At 35.0% G+C, this 22209-nt stretch overlaps 1 protein-coding gene across 1 annotated transcript in view; it reads right to left on the reverse strand.

Annotated features, from left to right (window-relative positions):
- The window catches only part of LOC115448741 (Down syndrome cell adhesion molecule-like protein Dscam2), a 61308-nt gene that overhangs the window by 30068 nt on the left and 9031 nt on the right, over window positions 1-22209 (reverse strand). Inside the window, exons 3-8 of the mRNA XM_037442338.1 lie at window positions 11842-12026; window positions 10789-10927; window positions 4483-4662; window positions 4157-4333; window positions 3749-3931; window positions 3218-3367 (exon numbers count right to left, since the gene is read on the reverse strand). Coding sequence (XP_037298235.1) covers window positions 3218-3367; window positions 3749-3931; window positions 4157-4333; window positions 4483-4662; window positions 10789-10927; window positions 11842-12026 — 1014 coding nt within the window. The remainder of the gene's footprint in view (window positions 1-3217; window positions 3368-3748; window positions 3932-4156; window positions 4334-4482; window positions 4663-10788; window positions 10928-11841; window positions 12027-22209) is intronic.

A 22209-nucleotide genomic window follows, 5' to 3' on the forward strand; every position in this document is an offset into this window, starting at 1 on the left:
CATCGGTAGACAAAGTAGGTGACTTCGAGTCGATGGGCTCTGAAATTTTGCAGAAAATATAGAATGCATCTACTAAATTGTGCTCACCTAAATACTGGCACGGGGAACGCCTGGGCAGGACATATTAAGGCAAAATTTTGTCTGGATGTAATTTCAAACCATGCCAATTTTGAACCACTTGAAAATGAAGGACTTTTGAAGCCAATGGGTTCTAAAACAGTAAAAGGTTAAGATACCTGAATAAAGGGGCTGGGTATCCCTGTGCTGGGCAAAGTAACGCGAAGCCTTGTTTAACGTCCTTTACATACCACGCCAGTTTAAAATCCGTAGAAAAGGTAGGGGCTTTTAGACCGACTGGCTCTAAAACAAATGTACGATAAATGAATTAACGAAATTGAAAACTCACCTAAACATTGGAATTGGAAATGCCTGTGCCAAGCAAAGCAATGTAACGCTCGAATTCATTTTAACCTCCAAGAACTCAATTATTTTGCTTGGGACTTTTGGTGGAGCGTTGTTAATAGGCTCTAAAAGAGAACATTGACATGTAACTCGGTTAACTAAGGACATTACCTGAACAGAGGGACGGGAAAAGCCTGGGCGGGACACAGCAGTGTCACACTAGTGTTCAAAAATGTATTAAAACCTCTAACATTATCCATTGTAGGAAACTTCGGAGAAACTCTTCCTACAGGTTCTGAAGATAAAAATATAATGTTATTCTACGCGGATCTACGTAATGTAGGAATTGTTATTACCTGAACATTGGAACAGGGAAAGCCTGCGCTGGGCATAGTAATGATACCGTATTATTTGTAAGGATTTCTGTTATATCTATAACTTTTGTTGCTACTTTTGGAGCGGCGCTACCCATTGGTTCTATGAAAAGAAATGCAAAAATATTTAGGTAATATTTATATGTTGTGATGTACCTGAAAGCTGGGGCGGGGTAACCTTGTGCGGGACACAGAATTGTAACGTTATCACCACCCATGGTATCGAAGGCACGACTTTTGTCACCAGTTGTAAACTTAGGTCGAACCTGACCAACCGGCTCTAAAGATTAAACAATATTCGTTGAATGAAGAATCATATGTAGTCCTAATTTACCTGAACAGTGGGACTGGGAAGGCCTGTGCTGGACACAGTATTGTCAAATTTTCGTTTAACACAGCGCTGAAACTTCTTGAACTATCCATCGAAGGGAATTTTGGCGGTACCCGACCAACTGGCTCTAGAGACAATATTAACTAGAATAAGTAATTATACCTGAACACTGGCGACGGAAATGCTTGTGCCGGACAAAGCATTGTGACGCAAGATTGTGAAGAATAAGTAAAGCTGCGGCCTGTTTCCATTGACGGAAACTTTGGTGACACTTTGCCCATGGGTTCTGTCCACGAAAGAGTATTAAGTCATAGAGAATGTTCTATATAATTACCTAAACGCTGGTGCGGGGAACCCTTGCGCTGGACAAAGTAAAGGAACGCTGTCCTTCGAACTGGCAATGAATGTTCTACTTATATCACCGGTGGGGAACTTTGGAGACACTTTTCCCATTGGTTCTATGAAAGGAAATTTTCGATTCGAAAGTAAGTTATACAATCGTAAGCAGTAATAATTTTTAAAGCCTTACCTAAACATTGGGGCAGGGAAGGCTTGCGCGGGACACAATAGCGAAAAACTTTGATTCGCGTCGAAGTTGAATAGTCTACTTTTTTCTAGGGATGGAAACTTTGGAGATACTTTCCCCATTGGTTCTGTAGCAAAATTGAAAATTAACATATTGCCCAAACATCCTTCATTATCTACCGCGGAATTGATATAATTACAAAAAGATTGTTAGGCACAATACCTGAAGATTGGAACGGGGAACGCCTGCGCAGGACATTGTAAGGCCAAAGATTGATCTTTCTTGATTCCAATCATAGTTCCCATCACAACAGAAGCGAATTTCGGAGGTACGCGCCCAACGGGTTCTATACAAACAGTGACAAAAGAAATAATGCCACTCAATCAACATTTACCTGAACAGTGGGGTTGGGAACGCTTGTGCGGGACATTGCAAAGCGTATGAATCGCCTTTCTTAACCTCGAACATTGTTCCAGTTAATATAGATGCGAACTTAGGAGGTACTCGCCCGACCGGTTCTAAAAAGTGGGAAATTTACTACGAGCAGTGAAATGGAATTACTTTACCTGAATACTGGGACAAGGAATACTGATAATACTTTAATCCAGTACGTGGACACTGCTGATGATATTCAGTAAGACTGAAGAAGGATTTTATTTAGAAATCTTACCGGTAAAGAGGTGCAGGAAAAGCCTGTGCTGGGCACAAAACTGCGAGACTTGTATGTTCGCTAAACTGGAAGCCAATGGTTGTCTGCGCACTGGGAACCTTCGGAGGAACATGACCCACCGGCTCTGTGTATGTTGAGAAAAGGCGGGACCACGAAATATCCAAGTCAATCACAAAGAACAGTCCTCATATGCCCCTATCTCTCTTTAAAAACAGCAATGGTAGAGTACGCGAATAAGTTTTAAAAATGTTGCGCGAGTCAAGGCTCTGCAGGGTACCCTATCCCAACATTCAGGCAAGTTGTAACAATTTAAACAAGTTTATAGACACTTTTGTTGTGTCTATAAACACGATATAATTAAATAAATACAGTATCGCATTTAAATTCATAGTTTTAGATGGGGTAAAGCTACTTTAATCTGTTATTTTAAGTATGTGGACGAATAATGTAGAGTAGTTGAATTGCAATACTGTATTTATTTACTATTTTACTCGTCATAAAATAATTGAAATTCATACGATAGGTAATAAAATACTCTCAATGTTCATATTAAAAAAAAATATTAAGAAAATCAGTTTTTGAAATATTTTCTGATTTCTAATGAACGTTATGAAAGTATTCTATTACAAAACTTTTATTTAACACCTAAAGTGATAATTATTTAAAAATTTTACGTGAATTTTTAATTCATTTATTCGCTTAGATTAATAATAATTTCAACCAAATTTAATAGCAAACATTTTTTATATAATTAAAACACTACGAAAATTGTCACTCTAGGCCAATACGACGCTATAAATTCATTGTCGATGATAAAATTCAACTAGTGATACATATTTTTATAATAATTAAAAATAGAAAATAAGTCATGAATTGATCGCGCGTCTCAGAAATAGAAAAGTTGTTTCACATACCCGTAATGACCAGCCTTCCTTTAGTAGCGGATAATCGAGTTTCACCAGTGAGTCTGTGCTTAGTACGACATTGGTATGATTTGTAACCGTCCTCGGGTCCGACATCACGGATATGCAATTCTCCCGATGGTAAGACTAAATATTTGCCGTCTGAAAAATAAAATACGTATTGTAGAAAAAGCTTTTCATCATTATATGGACAAAATAAATTCATTGCAAAACAACATAAGGTTGTATTTACTTACAAATTCCATTGCATGCACTAAGTCTAAGGAAGTAGGAAACTGAGGAAAGGTAGGCCGTGAGACCCATGGAGAGAAAGGAACCCATTTTAGGAACAACCTCCTAACGATAACAAAACGATATCGCAGTCTCGCATCCAAGAGCCAATATTGCAACATTTAAAACCGAAGATGTGAGTTATTCAGCCGTGGTAATTTGATGTTAATTCACAGTTACATTATGTTTACGGTACAAAGAGATAAAGCAGAGTTCAGGACACAAATCGCGAAAACTGTTCATGATTCATACCGTTTAAATTTTGATTTGAATCGAGTTTGATCTCATCAAGATCCGTCTCGCCCTCACTGATGATCCACGAAGTGACGAAAACATATTCAGAGACGAAACTCGGAATGTGGCATTTTAAAATAGCACTATTTCCTCTCAGAACGTACTCCTCCATTAGATTGACTGCGTACGACTGAGAAACCACTGAAACAATATGAACGATTGTATCACGCCTTGTTTAAGTATCTACCTACGGTGAGCGCCGAAGGATTACGATAGGTAAAACATACCAGCTACTGTATCCCTTATATACGTATTAATTAAGTTTGTTTCCGATTGCCATCTAAATAAGGAATTTGTCCGTGGGAAGAAAATAAAACAGGGACTTGGGAAGGATCAAACGTGTAACTAGATGTTAAACGCAAATACCTAAACTTGAAGACGAATTTAATTTGATTTCTTGTTCGTTTTCATCTTCAGAAATTATCCAAGAGCTAACCGAAACGTATTCAGAGACGAAACTTGGGATTTGACATTTCAATATGGCGGCGTTTCCTCGCAAAACATATTCTTCCCAAAATTTTACATCGTAAGCCTGAGATACGACTGGAATTATTACAAAACTGGGTATAACTAATTGAAGTAAAACTACGAGGCATAGTAATATTATTATTGTTATTTCATTACCTAAAACAACTGATTAGGATAGTGGAAGGGGTTATTGATTAGCTGTTATTGAATACACTTTATGATACCTAAAGTGGAACTAGTATTTAAATGTATTTCCATTTCGTCTTGGTCCCCTTCAGAAATAATCCAGGATGTGACCGTGACGTACTCAGTGACGAAACTCGGTATGTGACATTTCAGTACTACCGAATTACCGCGCAACACCATTTCCTCCCAAAGATATACAGTGTACAGTTGAGTTACCACTGAAAATAAAGCATGAATAGTTGAATGTTTGCATGCCATGAAGGAACCGAAACTATACTATTACAGTTTTAAGTATTCTATTTATTACCTAGTCATGATAAATAAAAAGAGAGTAAAAAACTCAAAAATACATTAGTTCCACTTATCTAACAATGTACTATAAAGTAATAGGGAAGGAGAGGACGCGTTGGTTTTTATTATGAATCTTAAAGAAATGGGGAGCTAGGAAGAGGCATCGGTTATTTTTTTATAAAGAACTACCGGAATCATTGGTATTTGCTTTAATTTCTAATTCATCTGTGTCTCCTTCAGAGATAATCCAAGAGGAAACACTAACATATTCCGTTACAAAAGTAGAGATGAGACATTTGAGAACTGCCGCATTTCCTCGTAACACGCTTTCTTCCCAAAATTGTACTGTGTATGATTGAGATACCACTGTAAAATAACGAATGAAAACAGTTGAAAGTTTGCTTTAAGGACCAATCCAGAACCTAAACTATAGAATATTATATTCTATGAGTTTTAGGTACCTAGTACCTACTCATAATAAAAACAGGGAGTAATATTTTGCAAAATACCTACATCACATTACACGATTATCGTTCCACTTATCTAACAATGTAAAGAGGGAAGAGGAAGCGTCGGGTTTAGTCGACATTTAAAGAAATAGGAAGTAAGGAAGCGGCGTCATTTTTTTATCAGAACAACTACCGGAATCATTAGAATCTGCCTGGATTTCTAGTTCATCTTTATCTCCTTCAGATATAATCCAAGAGGAGACGCTAACGTATTCCGTTACAAAAGTAGAGATATGACATTTGAGAACTGCTGCATTTCCCCGTAACACGCTCTCTTCCCAAAGATGTACTGTATATGACTGAGATACCACTGAAAAATAACTAAATCAATTTCGGCATTTCATGCGTTTTGCGTCATACGTTCTATTATAGGTCTAGGAAGGAAGAATAGATGTTAACGGTAAGCATTAAACGGAGTTATTTAAAATACTTAAGCTGGAGGATTCGTTTAATGGGATTTCTATGTCGTCTAGCTCTCCTTCACTTATTATCCATGATGATACAAAGACATATTCTGACACAAAACTTGGTATGTGACACTTTACTACAGCGGAGTTGCCACGGAGAACATTTTCTTCCATTAAGTTCACTGTATAAGCTTGTCTAACAACTGAAATATATTTTTGTAATTAGTGAAAAAAACTAAGTAACGGCCCACATATTGACTACGTAGTAGGTATTCCAATATAGAGTATTATTCTAATCAATATAGAGTATTAATCTATATGTCCTCAAAGCAAATCCAATATTATTTCATTTTTATTACTTTTTAATTAAATTGTGTTCCATTAGACGTAATTCAAAATCAGAAATGTGATAACTGTATATTGCTGAAAGCAAGGAGGAGCGTTTATGTGCATTTTTAAATTGTTTATAAAGCGACACTATCACACGGCAAATAATTTATAATATTCAGCTGCTTTTATTAAAAAATCCTCATGTGGGTTCGATAAATTATATGACATAATAATCAATATAAAAATCATTAAAGTTTTTTCCAGACATATTCAATGTGAACAAATAGGTTTTGTAAAACATAAGCGATAGTCAAGTTAAAGGATTTTGTGTAAAATATTCCAAGAATCAAAATAAATATTTATTATTAGAAAGGACCTCAAAAAAGGATAGGAAAAGGTTTTTACAAATATATGTCTATATATATTTAATCTTCTCTTAATAACTACCGAAATCAATGGAGTCGGCCTTGATTTCCAACTCATCTGTTTCTCCTTCGGAGATAATCCAAGAGGAAACACTAACATATTCCGTTACAAAAGTAGATATATGACATTTGAGAACTACTGCGTTTCCTCGCAACACACTTTCTTCCAAAATATTGACCGTGTAAGCCTGAGATACGACTGTAAGTTAAAAACAATACGGCATAAATATGAATTAAATAATTAAAACAAAATAAAGGATAAAGGATAGGATAGTTTCTAAACATATCGAAAACAGCATTTAAAAATACCATAATTATCAGTTATGTCGCTAATTTTGATTTCGACCTCATCTATATCTCCTTCAGATATTATCCAAGATGCTACTGACACATATTCGGTTACGAAACTTGGGATAAGACACTTGAAAATAGCGGCGTTTCCTCGCAATACATTTTCCTCTACCAAGTTTACGGTATATGCTTGTGATACAACTAAAATATAAATAAAATTTCTGATATTCTTATAAAGGTAAGCAATAATATTATACGGTTAAATAGGACAGGAAATTAGGACAACTTTTTTTTGTTTATAACGAAAACAATTAATGTACCATAATTGCTATTTAAAATGTATTCGCCACCGTCAGTATCATGCCACGAAACTACTTGCACGTGATCTGATACGAAAGAAGGTATATGACACTTGAACACAGCAGCATTACCTCGTATCACGTATATGTCATAGACTTGCGATTCATAGAACTGATTAACAGCTGAAATATGTACAATAAAATTTCAAGTTACTATAAGATTATCGTAACTGTTTCAACCAGAATCCCTGCACCGGGCTGATGATGATGATGATGATGAACTGTTTCAACTAGAACCCCGGGATTTGGCTTGCGGATAAGGACAATTGGGCTCGCGCAGTGCTCGCGTTTACCATAATCTATCTCGGAGCTGTTGTAGGAAAACAGAGACAGTGAATCTCCATTCGCCACCCAATCTGTAACTTGAACGTAGTCAGCTACAAACGAGGGGATCGTACATTTAACAATGGCAGAATTCCCGCGCAAAACATCCTCATCAATAACCCGAGGTTCATAACTTTGATGTATTACTGTAAAGGTACAAAAGTTTGATGTTGGAATTGGTCTCTATCGATTTGCATAAATTAGGAAGTGGATATGGAGTAATAATATTATGCTATTATATTACTACTACCATCGAGGTTTACGCGGTCCTCTGTAGATACAGTGTCGTTATCAACAATCCATGCAACAACATGAACGAAATCCGCCACAAAAGAAGGTACGATGCACTTGAGAATTGCCGTGTTGCCTCGCAATACAAACTCATCGTTGACCCTCGCTTCGTATGCTTGAAGAACAGCTGCGACGAATAGTAAAAAGTAAAGGATTGAAGGATTAGGATTTTTTTATCTTATGTTGAGTTACCCTCGCCATTGCCAGGGTAGTATGTGCCACCTTCACTGTCCATCCACATTTCAACATAAACAAAATCTGAGACGAAACTTGGCACTTCACATTTCATTATCGCGGCGTTGCCTCGAATTACATATTCATTATCAGCTTCAGCTTCAAATGGTTGCGATACCACTGTGCAAAAAGCGAGTTAATTTCAAACTATAGAATCCAGGGATTAGATTTTTGGATTAGGATTAAGACTTTTAATAATACAATTGTAATGCAATTTACAATATACCCTTGATTGTATTTGTATTGTTTATTGTAAGTATCTCGCCATCATCCATAAGCCAAGCTTCCACATAAACGAAATCACTAACAAAAGATGGAATCTTGCAGTGAACAATAGCAGCGTTCCCTCTGATTACATACTCATTTTCGGCTTCGGTCACGTATTGCTGCGACACGACTGAAGAATAACAATTAGACACTACTATAGAAGGAATAGAATCGAGTTGTAAAGGAGTGCTATGAATAGGGAAGTGCTTGAATATTATTATTTAGTTATGCTTTAATACCGATTTCATTTGAATAACTAATTATTGTTTCTTCTTCGTCAATCCATTCCTCTACTTTCACAAAATCCGCAACGAAAGAAGGAATAGAACATTTTAATATGGCGGCATTTCCTCTTATAACATACTCAGTGAGAATTTCAGCTTCATAGAATTGATTCACAACTGTAAGAAGACAGTTAAGATGTTCATTCTTTTACTTTTGCATACTACATTACATTGAGGGAAAAGGAGGGTAGAAAGGAAATAGGTATAAGTCTGACACTCTTGCATAAATGTACCGATGTCGTCGGTAAGTAAATATTCTCCGCCTTCCGAGTCGACCCATGCTTCTACTTTAATAAAGTCGCCAACAAACGAAGGTATATTGCATTTCAGTACCGCTGTGTTTCCTCGGATGACATACTCCGATACTACTTCTGCTTCATAGTACTGTGTTACGACTGCAAAATATATTTTTTATCCACGCTATGCGACGAATGAGGAAATATTTGGAATGGAGTAGCGAAAGGATAATATTTCTTTATCAATATTCGAAGTAGGTACCATCGCCTTCTTTAGATTCCTCAGATGTATAAGAGTTGTTAGATTCATCCAGCCATGAAATTACATTAACAAAGTCCGCCACAAATGACGGAATTGAGCATTTGACTATAGCAGAGTTTCCACGAATCACATATTCGTTATTTACTTCCGATTCATACTGCTGTTGGACAACTGTGGAAATATTATTGTTGTAATTTTGCTCGGAGGAATGCAGGACAAGGAGTCAGAAGACGAAACTAATATTTGGTTTATTAATAACCATAGTTATTGCCAGGGAAGAAGTCTTCTTTTTCGTCGGTGTGCCATGAGAGTACTTCTATAAAATCAGCGACGAAAGATGGGACCTGACATTTTAATATGATGCTGTTTCCCATGATAACATATTCCTTGTTCACGTCGGTATCGTATTGCTGTGCCACCACTTATTAGTAAAAATAATAAAATTAAACCTTAAATTAAATTTTGTAAACATTTGCCTGTTTATATAGTATCAAATAATTGAAAATACTCTTAAAATATAGTAGATTAGTTACAGATTTAATATGAAACAGTTTGTTAAGTTTATATGAAACTAATGAAATAAGTTGTTTGCAAGTTTTAACACTAATATTTTTCATAGGACATACATATTTTCGTAACTGAAGACCAAAATCACTTTATTTATGAATTAAAAGTAATGGTTTTTATATACAAGAATAACATTCTACGTAACATAATTTATTATTATTCTTATTCAAAGAAATTATAGTCATGCTACGTACATAGATGATAGAAGGGTGCACTAGAGTGCATTCGCATATTAAATGATTATTCAATTAACCTCAGTTAGCCTTTGGTTAGAAGGGTCCGATGCCCTATGGCACGACACATTTAGTGTGCTTTTTTATATTCAAATGCTACCCAAGTGTAAAATTGAATTTTCTTTGGTATATTCTACATAAAATATATATATGTGTGTGTATGTAATATATATTTTAAAACTAAATGAAGTCAATTTTAAAGCGTGGTGGAGCTTTTCTAATGTCTATATAACTGCCTCATTTGTTTGTAATCCTTATTAGCAGTATAAGACAGCTCCGTATGGTTGACTGACAGGTTATTACGCACTCATACTTGTACACATCGCATCATCAGTTGGATAACGTCCGTCTCTGGACATAGACCTCTCCTATTTATCACTTTAGCTTCAATATCCTGCTCAAATATAATGACCCTATGAGACATCTCTTGAACAATTTTCTTTTTCTTTTTACCTTCTAATATCTGTTATACCTACAGTGTAGCGTAGCTTGCCATAGAGGGGCCCCATATCTATATTTGGCTAGGGCAGTTCGAACTTTTGGGCGCCCGCTTAGTTAATGTAGGTATGGGCCAAGAGGAGTCCCAAAACTCGGGGGTCCCGTAACACTGATACGGCTGTAGCTACGCCCCTGTACCTACATATTATAGATGTGCCGTATACGTAAACATTTTCTTAACATTTAAACAATTTTCTTGACTCTTAATTATACAACTGATTATCTAATAAATCTAAGTATATAACATAAGTGTAATACCACCATGGAATACTTACCACTCACTGATCACAGAATCTCAGAGACTTTAAAATATAAATCTTAAATATTTAATTTGATAAGTTTAGGAGATTCTTCATAAAGTGTTGCTATCTCCTCCAAAAGTATGCAATAATACTTCCATTAGAGGGTTCTTCGGCTTTTACGTGAATGTACCCGAAAGCAAATCGTTTTTAAAAGACGTTATCCAGCGTGATGAATATTGCGTCAGAATGAGTTTTCATTAAAAATACAAAAAGATCGGAGAACGGAGAACTTACCGGCGCGTACATTAACGTCCTTGGAGTGAATGGTACCGACAGAGTTACGGGCAAGGCAAGCGTACACCTGAGCGTGGACCTCTTGACGATAATCCTCGGCACGGAAGGGCGGGAACAACAGATTTCCATTCGCTTGTACCTGAACAAATGTGGAAACGTTAGCATAATTATTTTATTCAGAAGCTTTTTCATACGATATGATAATTTGGATGTTGAAATTAAAGTGCTAAGATATCAATTGTTTGTCATCAGAAACAATGATTAATACGACATTATCTTACATGATTTACTACAACTTATGATTTACTTCAGTTATATTAATGTTAAAAGAAATGACATTATTCTAACTAAATTATTTAACGCTCCTTAGCCAAACAGCCTTCAAAAATGAAGAGGAGTATGTTGCCCGTAAATAGCATTATTTTATATCTTCTAAAATATATAACATTGTTAGATGTTTCAGGAATTTTAGTATCAAGATAGCATCTGCATGCACGCAGCTTGGAAACATTTGGAATATGCGTACATTGGTGATGCATTGAGGCATTGTAATACGATACTAAAACATTACTTGCTGGTATATATTATGATCATCCACCTATCCTTATCCTACTCTAACATGGGTGCTTATTTTTTATGATTGACCTCTATCCGACATCACTCTTAGGAATTCAAGTATGTACAGGTGAAATTCATTATATCTACAAAGTTCACCAGCCTACTTTGGTTGTAGGAGCCATCTTAAGCATTCATAGGATGCGCAACGTGCTGGCAACCGTTGTAGCTTTATTATTCAGTCACTTGTATGTCTAATAGATGCAGATTTAATCTGAAGCATTTTACTGCTATCAAGCTTAGTCTAAAGGTAATGGTCACCTCAATGTCAGCGTATACAGATAATTTTAAACGTTTGCATGCAATATTCATCTAGATTATAACACTTGTAATCCGTCACACAGTTTCTTGATTTAGAATTCTAGGACTAGATTAGGCTTTACAAAAGTCACATATATACCGTGAACGTAAAATCTGAATTTGATACAAGATACTTACTTGACGCAGTCCAGGGACATCTCCAACGGCAGTTCCATCAGCGCGTACCCAAATGATGTCAGGAGCAGGGGATCCACGTGCAGCACATTCTACAGTCGCGCCGGTCGTGTTGCTGAAGTCAACTCGGTTTGGGGGTTCCTTCATGAAAATCGGGCCGATAGTTTCGTCCTCGCATAGCGCTGACCCTGTAAAAATTTTCAAAATTAGGTAGAGTTCAATGATATATAATAATAGTCATTTCTGATAGTAAGAATAATCTCTATTCCCTTTCATGCCCGTACAAAATACCAATATTGTATGAAGCAGAATACTACCACTTATTAAACAAATTTAGTATTTTTATTTGAATTATTTTGAAGCTAAAATACGATTATTGAAAACTATTCAAGTATTTTTATTACGTTACCTCGTTGGGGTAACATAATAAAAATATTGAGCGTTGGCTCAAACACAGACAGCGCGGCGTCTCAAGTGGCCATGCTCTACACAGAATTTGAAAAGGCTTTTGATTGTGTTACTTACATACTTCTGCTTTAATGAGATAAGGTATTAGCAGTAGTCTGTTGGGAGTTGGGGCGTATAGTTCTTTATATATCTATAGAAGAAGAATACCTCTCACGCATCCATATGATTTTTTTAAATTAGATGTTATCATATCTGTACCTAATAACTAATGTTTGTAATGCGGCAATTTTTTAAAACACTAAATCTATCATAGTCTGATCGTTATTGTGAAACATATAAGTATTATTAGATGTAAATACCTATTTAGGTACCTACCTATATATAATAATGCCCAAAAAATATGCTGATTACCATTTACAATATCCCCAAACCAACACCTGCGCACTGCTGTTTGGACGGAGAATGGGCGATTTATTGGTTACTAGCCAGCAGTGGCGAAGGGTGGAAATTTTCAAAAGGGAACCCGATAAAATATTTTTTCTATAGTTAACATAATATAATACGCTGTTCACAATAAATTAAAATCAGTAAAATAAGTATCTTAATCCTTAATAATTTCCTTCTAACATAAAAATTATGTCTAGTGTCTAAATTTACAAAATAATCATATATTTTGAACATAGGTACCTAAAAGAGTCCAACAAGAATTAATAAATGATTAAAAATATTTCGCGCCAATATCTCACCATGAAGCCGCAAATTCTCGGGTTACCCTGAAGTACAGACACGCACGCACTCATGTATTTTCACGTCACTTCCAAAAGATTAGAAAAAGAACACCGCGCTGCGTGTGAAAGAGACAACAATATCGCGAGGGAAGCTATGCGCGGCCGGGTTCACTTCGAACACTATAAGGCGCGAGTACTGCGTGCCAGTTATGATTTAATGAATTGATATGAATGACAGATATCATTGAAGTATTGATTTAATTTAATAAATATAAGATGACTTTTTTGAATATACTAATTTTCATTCTAGTTATATTGTTATGTTTTTCTTTGATTATTTTTGATTAATTTACAAAAGGTAACCCGGTAGGAATCGGCTTGTATGGACGCTTCGCCACTGCTAGTCAGGCCGTCAGTAAAAACTTTTACTTTTACAAAATGGCACTTAACTATCAAATATTATGTAAAGTTTTATATCACGGTTGTGTACAATGTGTCCCAAATATACGTGTACGGGCTTTTATCTATTTTATTAAGATCTACAATGTTATTCCAACAAACTACGAGTGCGCGAAACCCCACTCACTAGTTCAGAGGAACTCGACCCAGTTTGCTATGAAGCCTGGAAAATTATGTTGAACAAGGGAGGTCGCGGCCGATGCTTTAGCTTAGCACTCATTTCAGAACTGTAGAATTATGTGTCACTATGTGAGATGATGATCGTTGCGTTTAACCCACATTCGTAATTGTTAGCTGATAAATAGTAAAACTAGTACCTAATTCATGGCTATGAATAACCTCAATACTAAGGCGTTTATACCCAACTTATGTGTTAAAGTAATGCATTCGATCCCTGTCATTGATTCACTGTTTGAATTAAACATTGCTTATGGGGTTATGATTTATGAGTTATCGATTGCGTGTTGTGATATTACGTAAGCTTGCCGGAAGTAAGTAACGAGACAGCTTTATAAATATAATATCGTATTATATACTTATCGTCGCGTTAGTGTGAATTTATCTAATAAACAAAATTTCCCGAAAATCAGTTGATGGATCAAAATATTTTCCAATTACATTTCTATTTAGTATTATAATAATATAATAAATTCGGTCGATCAGACGAATAACACGGAATCGACATTATAATCTATCTTCTTCTTCATCTATCTATATCTATCTATACTCATAATAAATCTGTAGAGAGGTCAATTCTGTACATGAAATATATTTCCAAAATAACTATCAGGGGGTGATTAGGGATCGATACTGATGCCAAAAATGCAATTAGTAAAATTTTTGTCTGTCTGTCTGTCTGTATAATCGTTATAGAAACAAAAACTACTCGACGGATTTTAACGAAACTTGGTACAATTATTTTTCATACTCCTGACCTGGTTATAGTATACTTTTCATCACGTTACAATTAATAGGAGCAGAGCAGTGAAGGGAAATGTTGGGAAAACGGGAGAAGTTACTCCATTTTTTAAGCTTCCGTCGCGTGTGCAATCTTAATGGTTAAAAGTTCCTTCGATTTCACCAGGATCCCATCATCAGACCCTGACCGGACAATCGGACCACCTGCATACCACCTACATTAAAAAAATATCCCGACAAATTGAGCATCTCCTCCATTTTTGCAGTCCGAAATCCACGCGGGCGAAGCTGCGGGCGGAAGCTAGTATGAAATAATTACAATGTTTATTTTTAATGACATCCATACAACAATATTGCGTGACGCGTGTGATTCAACTACAAATAATTTTAACTATTATTCCATTTGGACAGAACCTACTTCCGACACTACCATATTAGTCACCCTTAACCTTATGGCATATTTTAATGTAATATTTGTGAGGCAGGAAGTCATACGGCAACTTTTTGATTTATTTTTCAGTGTGACTTTAACTGTACCTGGCTATAATAGCGATATGTAAGTATTATAGTTACTTAATAATGTAAATAAATGTATTTATCTATTTTATTCATAAACTTAAATGCTGTCAGAATACTAATTTAAAACACAACGTACTTTACAACAACTACAATTAATTTTTTTTATAAAAATTTACTAAGAAATTCACTTGCGTATGTAATTTAATTTATCACCATAATTTAAATATTCAAATCTTTACCATGCGTTCCTACAGACTCTCTTTAAAATGTCCAACGACCTCTCATTACTAGCACAAAAAGGGCAAGAGCTTTCCAACATGCCGCATTCATTCGTTCGTAGTTCAACACAAAAAATAGCAACAAAGGGAGCCGAGCACGCGGAGCACGTTGCGTGCGCACGACAGATGTGCGCGCGCCCGTCCCTCTGATTGGTCGAGACCACGACAGATGTACTCCAGTCTCACTAACCTGCAAGCCGGGGTCCGAGACGGACCGGTTCTAAAAAGATTCATTACAATTCTGGAAATGTTTCTATAATAATTTAAATTGAGATCAAAAGATTATTTGGAGTCGTTAAATAACCAGAACTTTGAAATTTTGACTATATATGGGAGAAAACAAAATATGCGACTTCTTTGTGCGACCCTTAAATAAGCTATATCTAATATATGAGTGAATATTACGCAAACCTGATAAAACGTGTGAGCGTAGATAAGCCCTACCGATTATACCAAAGTCAAAGTCATGGGTTATTATGATGCATTATATTAGTTTATCAAAAGTAATTCGATGTTCTTGTTGTCTCTTGATCCACGAATCGTGCCTCGACAGCACCTTACGTCCTGTACGATGCATTTTGATTGAGCCCACCGAACGGATGCCAACCGTTGATTGTCTTATTATTCTATTGAAGGAGACACGTGTGTTTACGATTTAGGCAGTCGCATGCCTGGAAATGCGATTAAAGTCATAAGTACCTACATCATCGTTTAATTTACTACCAATGGTATTATTAGGATTATCCACCGCAAAGCAGATTTACAACAATTTTGGGATTTACAACTTTATAATAGGAAAAATATAAGATATTTTTATGCCTTACACATGCACGCTATCATTTCATATGATATTTAAATAATAATAACTTTTATATAATTTATATATTATTATGTTAATCATAGGTTTCTAAAACACAAGCTCTACATACGTAGGTTTGCAAATTTTTATTTTTATTGGAACATCGTTATCTATGTCCAAAATGATTATATTATCGTAATCACATACCTATATCAATATCTATAGGTAAACAAACAAGGTATATACGAATTAAAATGTGAAATCAACAGGTGTTTAGTAGTATAGTTATAAACGAAATGTAATTTGAGTTCCCGATTCTATAAAGATATGAACAATGTAAAAAAACTACTATTGAGAAGGGAGTCTTATAGCCTCAAGTATGTTGGCGAATTAATAGCTCTTTTAATTACCTCATTTCGAATGACCACTTGCTCATTATCTTTTTTAATAGACGTATACAATAGTTGTACCGTAGTATGACGAAAGACCAGTGCAATTACGCTATTGTAAATATTATGGGTTGTATATACTGGGCATACAATGACTAACTACTTGTTTGTAGGTACATATTGTTTATTGAGATAAATAAAAGTATTTTATAAATTATAAGTCAGAATAGACATTAGTCAGTGAAATTGAGTAAGCGTTATGAGGTCATTTGCAATGTACTGAGACTGAGGAGTATCTTAATCGAAATGGTATAGGTACATAATTAATTTATGTTTTCAATTAAGTTACAAAAATCGTTAAATTAACTATAACTAGAGTTCGGTATTTCACTATAATTTAGATTTATTCATTGAAAATTTTAAAGAATACCATTTCTTTGCCTTTACAAGCTACAATTATATTCATTTTAAGTATCCCGTTACAATACTAGAAGCTCTTATCAAAGCCGCTGTGATTATAGGCATTATGAGGTATTACATTTATTGTCACACGGTGATAATCACAGGAATGCCATATAATGTTCTAACAAAAAATCTGGATGATGGTATATTTACAATATTTCATATTATCATCAGACACCTTATGTCCAACTTCTCCCCTTATTAAGTTTATGAAAAAATATAAACAAAATTATTTTTGTATGTACTACACCTATAGCAGATTTCCGTAGCAAGTTAGTTAAAAAAACTTTTACTCGCTATGATTTCGGTTTGCAAGTTTTTATCTGTAATAACAACTACACTAATAAATTATTCTTTTTAATTTGTCATACCTTCATCCCCGTACGTAAAACCCACTACGGTGTAGACTCGACAAAAGATATTTTACGCAAATTGCAGCACGGATTTGGTTTAGTTCTTAAAATCAGCTACATACGTAGTACCTGACGTGTGTAGCTGATATAGCTGACCTCTAGGGTAGTTAGGGCTGTCAATAATGCAACTAAGGCGATATCATTCATTTTCGATCATACCACGTAACAGAATAAAATACCAAGTGGCCTAATTAGTTCAAAAGTATTATATCGTAAATAGTTAGAATAGTGAAGTCAAAACAGTGCCGTTAAAGCGGAATAATTTAGAGTTCGTACTCATACAGATGTACGTTCTCGAATCCGTGTCGGGAATTTCAAAATACAAACAGTGAAAGAGCAGCCGGGTCTGGTTGGCATTCTCAATTCAGAGAACAATAAACCTTTCCGTTACCGCAAAAATACCACGAGTCGGTTACATTTTATGATTATGTTTTAGTTATGGCAATTCAAATTAACAAATTCACTGTTAAAAATGTAATGTAACATCGATGATTAGTTAAAAACAGTACTATTGCTTTAACCGACAAAATTTATTGTATTCCAAAAATAAAAATTTGTTTCGCACGTGTTAGGATGAATTGACTACAGCATTAATGTAAAGAACATAAAATTGTTAGCGGTCGTTCACCCGATTAAATTCCTGGTTCTCGAATGCTACTGGGAGAACCTACTTACTTTATCATCTATTCTTATCTTTCACAAACCCTTGTCACACCATAACTAAAGAGAGCTTAGTGGTGAGTATTCAGGGTTTAAAATAAAATAGGTCGCAAACATTGCATTATGTGCAATAAACATTTTTAAGTTTTTAACATTTTATTCCTTTTATGGAAACTGTATGATTTTACTTTGTTTGTATCTACACGGCAAAATATTAAGTCGTCCAAAGAGTGACCACATCTTTGGTTCACGCATTATGACTCATACATTCATAGACAACATAATATAATAATAATATATGGTATGTATAAATTCGCGCCTGTTTCTCATTGCTGTAAACAAAAATTATAGAAGGTCAAATAACTAATACTCATCCTTAATTGCATCGATTTCTAATCAAAGCCATTCAACTATATAACAGGTTAGTTATCTTCATAGCTTCATGCGATGTCGTGGATTATGAAAATTCGAAACCGTTTAAACTTTCCACCCCCGATGGAAAAAGAGGTGTTTTATAATTTTAATGTGTTTTCATGTATCTGATTTTATTGCTTTTTTTTGTCTAAAAGCTGATGACATCGAGATGGTTCCTAGCTATAATGTATGCAGATGTTTGGAGACCACCAGTTCATTTCTTACTTTCACATGTCCGATTGATTTGGTATTCTGTTACTTTATTGGTATTTACAACACATGGCAACCTTGTGCTGATGCTGTAGTATCAGTAGCAAATAGTAGTCTGCTGGATACCCACCTCCTCAGCTACTCAAAACAGATAATTTAGCGTGTTTAAGCTCTTAAAAGTGGTTTTAATGAATAGAACATCTATTCATTAAAACATGTATCTAGATAGACGATGTTCGATGCCCCATGTAGAGAAAATCATAATATAAAAAGATTGAAATAGAAAATATAATAACCCCTGACCCCATTTTATTTAAAAAGTTTTTCTTATTTAATCCATGATGGTCTGAAACCTCAGTAACAAACTCTATCTCTCACTTTTGAACCAAAATCTCTTTATATTAGTATATTTTCCATTATCCATCTTCTTGGTAAGAAGGCGATTGCAATAAGAGCATTAGGTTTAACAGGGCAATAAGAGTACAGAGAATAGGAAGCTTTAGCACACCCTCCAAGATAAGCTTGAATTATTATAATATCAAAGATGTTATTTCCGACATTAATAGTAATTATTCTAGTCTGAAATAGCTAAGAAACCTAGAGGAAAACCTAGCTCTATATTTGGGGCAGGGAACAGGCATAGATTCCACACCACAATTGCGTATGGTATTCATAATTCTTTAATTCTGAATTGTACGGTAAATTATGTTTGAAAAGCAATATAATACGCATTAGCCTTGTCTGTTATGAATTTATTGTTCTAGCATGTCTATAATATGTCACAATACGGCCGCGGTTTCCGCTGTCTGTGCGTGTTGTTATCGCATAACGTAAGCTCACATAATATCTTCAGTACGAGTATGCGAGTATCCTTTGTGACGAGTGGGTGGTATGTGTTACCGAGTGCCACATCTGCCGAGGTCAACTTCATTTGAAAATTGTTGTAACGAATTTCTTCTAACCGTCTAAATTGCTATTTTCGTATCTAATTGTTTTAAACCACGTGAATAGTTACTCTACACTGAATACGACGGTCTTTATCATCGTTCCACAATATCCAAAATACGTTGAATACGTGAAAGATAAAAATGTACATCTACTAATTGAGGTAGGTATTAAAAGGCAAGCGGATGGATCTTTTCTAATTGAGAATTTAAAACGGTGACTATTCACTGGGGCTCTGGCCGTGGCCTGTGGCTGTGGGAGTTATCTATAATTAAAGTTCGGCTTAGATGTGAAAGAGATACTCAAAGAACGTTAAAAGGATTCAAAATGTTATATAAACGTGCTTCTGCTTTTAGTTCGTATACTCTGTATTCATACTTAGCTTAGTAAATTGCGCAAAGAGTAGACTGACGCTAATTTGCGTGTCTGCCGAATTAACCGGTTTATGATTTTTAATTGCTTTAAATTATGCTTAACTTAATTTGTTTAATAATACGCTAGTAATGTGTGAACAAGTTAAAACACAATACCTTCGCCATGGTCGCCGCATTTATAAATAACGTTTTGTCTATTTTCTAATATTTCATTAGGAGGTTCGTAAAAAAAGATTTTTGGATTTAGAACAAAACATTGGACAATAGTTGAATTTATTGTAATAGATCTAAGTACATACTACTTAAAAAGGTCTACTAATGTAATTATTGGCTACAAATAATGAATATAGATATAAATATCTGGTTTCTAAAGGAGAATAGTAATAAAAAGGATAAATAAAATATAAGACATATATACTTAAGAACAGGTAGAGGTACAGTCTGTGCACCTACGGTATTTAAGCTAATATACGTTCCATAATGTAATGGCTGCGAATCTATCGCCATAACGACCACAAAGTTTAATCCTGGACAATTGACGTATTATGGTTTTCAGGCCAAACTAGTATTTTATCGCATTAATACTTTAAATTTAGTAGTATTAGACTAATGAGGTGCTTATTGTTATTAAAAAGATATATTATAAAAGTTGGTAGAATTGAAGCGACCTCTAAACGAACCATGATCTTTAGTGTTTATATTAAAAACCTAACATACTTGAATTGAAACATGACGACCTCGTTTATAGCTTCGCGCCGTCAATATGTAACACAACATGTTTTAAATGAGTGGAATATATCCAGTTAATCCCATTTGGTTATAAAATTATACTGTACGTACGCAGATAGTGTTCCAAATCAAGTGGTAAGAAAAGAAACCTAAAATAAAGGTAAGTAGATTAATTTGATTGCAATGAAAAGTGGTCAGGTGTCACTGGGGTAAACCCCAGTGTACTAAAGTATTACACTGTACATTGTAGTTTTAAATGAGTGGAATATATCCAGTTAATCCCATGTGGTTATAAAATTATACTGTACGTACGCAGATAGTGTTCCAAATCAAGTGGTAAGAAAAAGAAAACCTAAAAATAAAAGGTAAGTAGATTAATTTGATTGCAATGAAAAGTGGTCAGGTGTCACTGGGGTAAACCCCAGTGTACTAAAAGTATTACACTGTACATTGTAGTTTTAAATGAGTGGAATATATCCAGTTAATCCCATGTGGTTATAAAATTATACTGTACGTACGCAGATAGTGTTCCAAATCAAGTGGTAAGAAAAGAAACCTAAAATAAAGGTAAGTAGATTAATTTGATTGCAATGAAAAGTGGTCAGGTGTCACTGGGGTAAACCCCAGTGTACTAAAAGTATTACACTGTACATTGTAGTTTTAAATGAGTGGAATATATCCAGTTAATCCCATGTGGTTATAAAATTATACTGTACGTACGCAGATAGTGTTCCAAATCAAGTGGTAAGAAAAGAAACCTAAAATAAAGGTAAGTAGATTAATTTGATTGCAATGAAAAGTGGTCAGGTGTCACTGGGGTAAACCCCAGTGTACTAAAGTATTACACTGTACATTGTAGTTTTAAATGAGTGGAATATATCCAGTTAATCCCATGTGGTTATAAAATTATACTGTACGTACGCAGATAGTGTTCCAAATCAAGTGGTAAGAAAAGAAACCTAAAATAAAGGTAAGTAGATTAATTTGATTGCAATGAAAAGTGGTCAGGTGTCACTGGGGTAAACCCCAGTGTACTAAAAGTATTACACTGTACATTGTAGTTTTAAATGAGTGGAATATATCCAGTTAATCCCATGTGGTTATAAAATTATACTGTACGTACGCAGATAGTGTTCCAAATCAAGTGGTAAGAAAAGAAACCTAAAATAAAGGTAAGTAGATTAATTTGATTGCAATGAAAAGTGGTCAGGTGTCACTGGGGTAAAGCCCAGTGTACTAAAGTATTACACTGTACATTGCTACAACCAACAAGTGAGTAATTGTGTGAGAAATCCTCTCATTCATTTAGTTGCAGCTGTGAAACATGAGATTTTGATTCGATATCCAAGTGTAGCAATTACTAGAGAAGATTATAATTACTATCATCTAGATATTCCTCGATGAAGGTACCCCATGCACCCCATGTGCCGAATAGTGCCACTGTGATTTTGTTTGATACGCTGCTGTGGGTGTAATATGACAGTGTTTTAGACTAAGTCCAGCGTTAAAATAACCCGATAATTTCTAACTTCTCGGATGGCTTAACCCTGGGTCATAACACGAGGAACTCAGAATAAACTCTCCGTTGTTCAGAGTTCATTAATTAATTCACGTACCCCGCAAAAAGAAAAAAGGTGGGTCAAAAATTATTATTACAATTTGTGAA

This window comes from Manduca sexta, chromosome 24 (genome assembly GCF_014839805.1).
Source record: "Manduca sexta isolate Smith_Timp_Sample1 chromosome 24, JHU_Msex_v1.0, whole genome shotgun sequence".
In the NCBI taxonomy this organism is placed as follows: Eukaryota; Metazoa; Arthropoda; class Insecta; order Lepidoptera; family Sphingidae; genus Manduca; species Manduca sexta.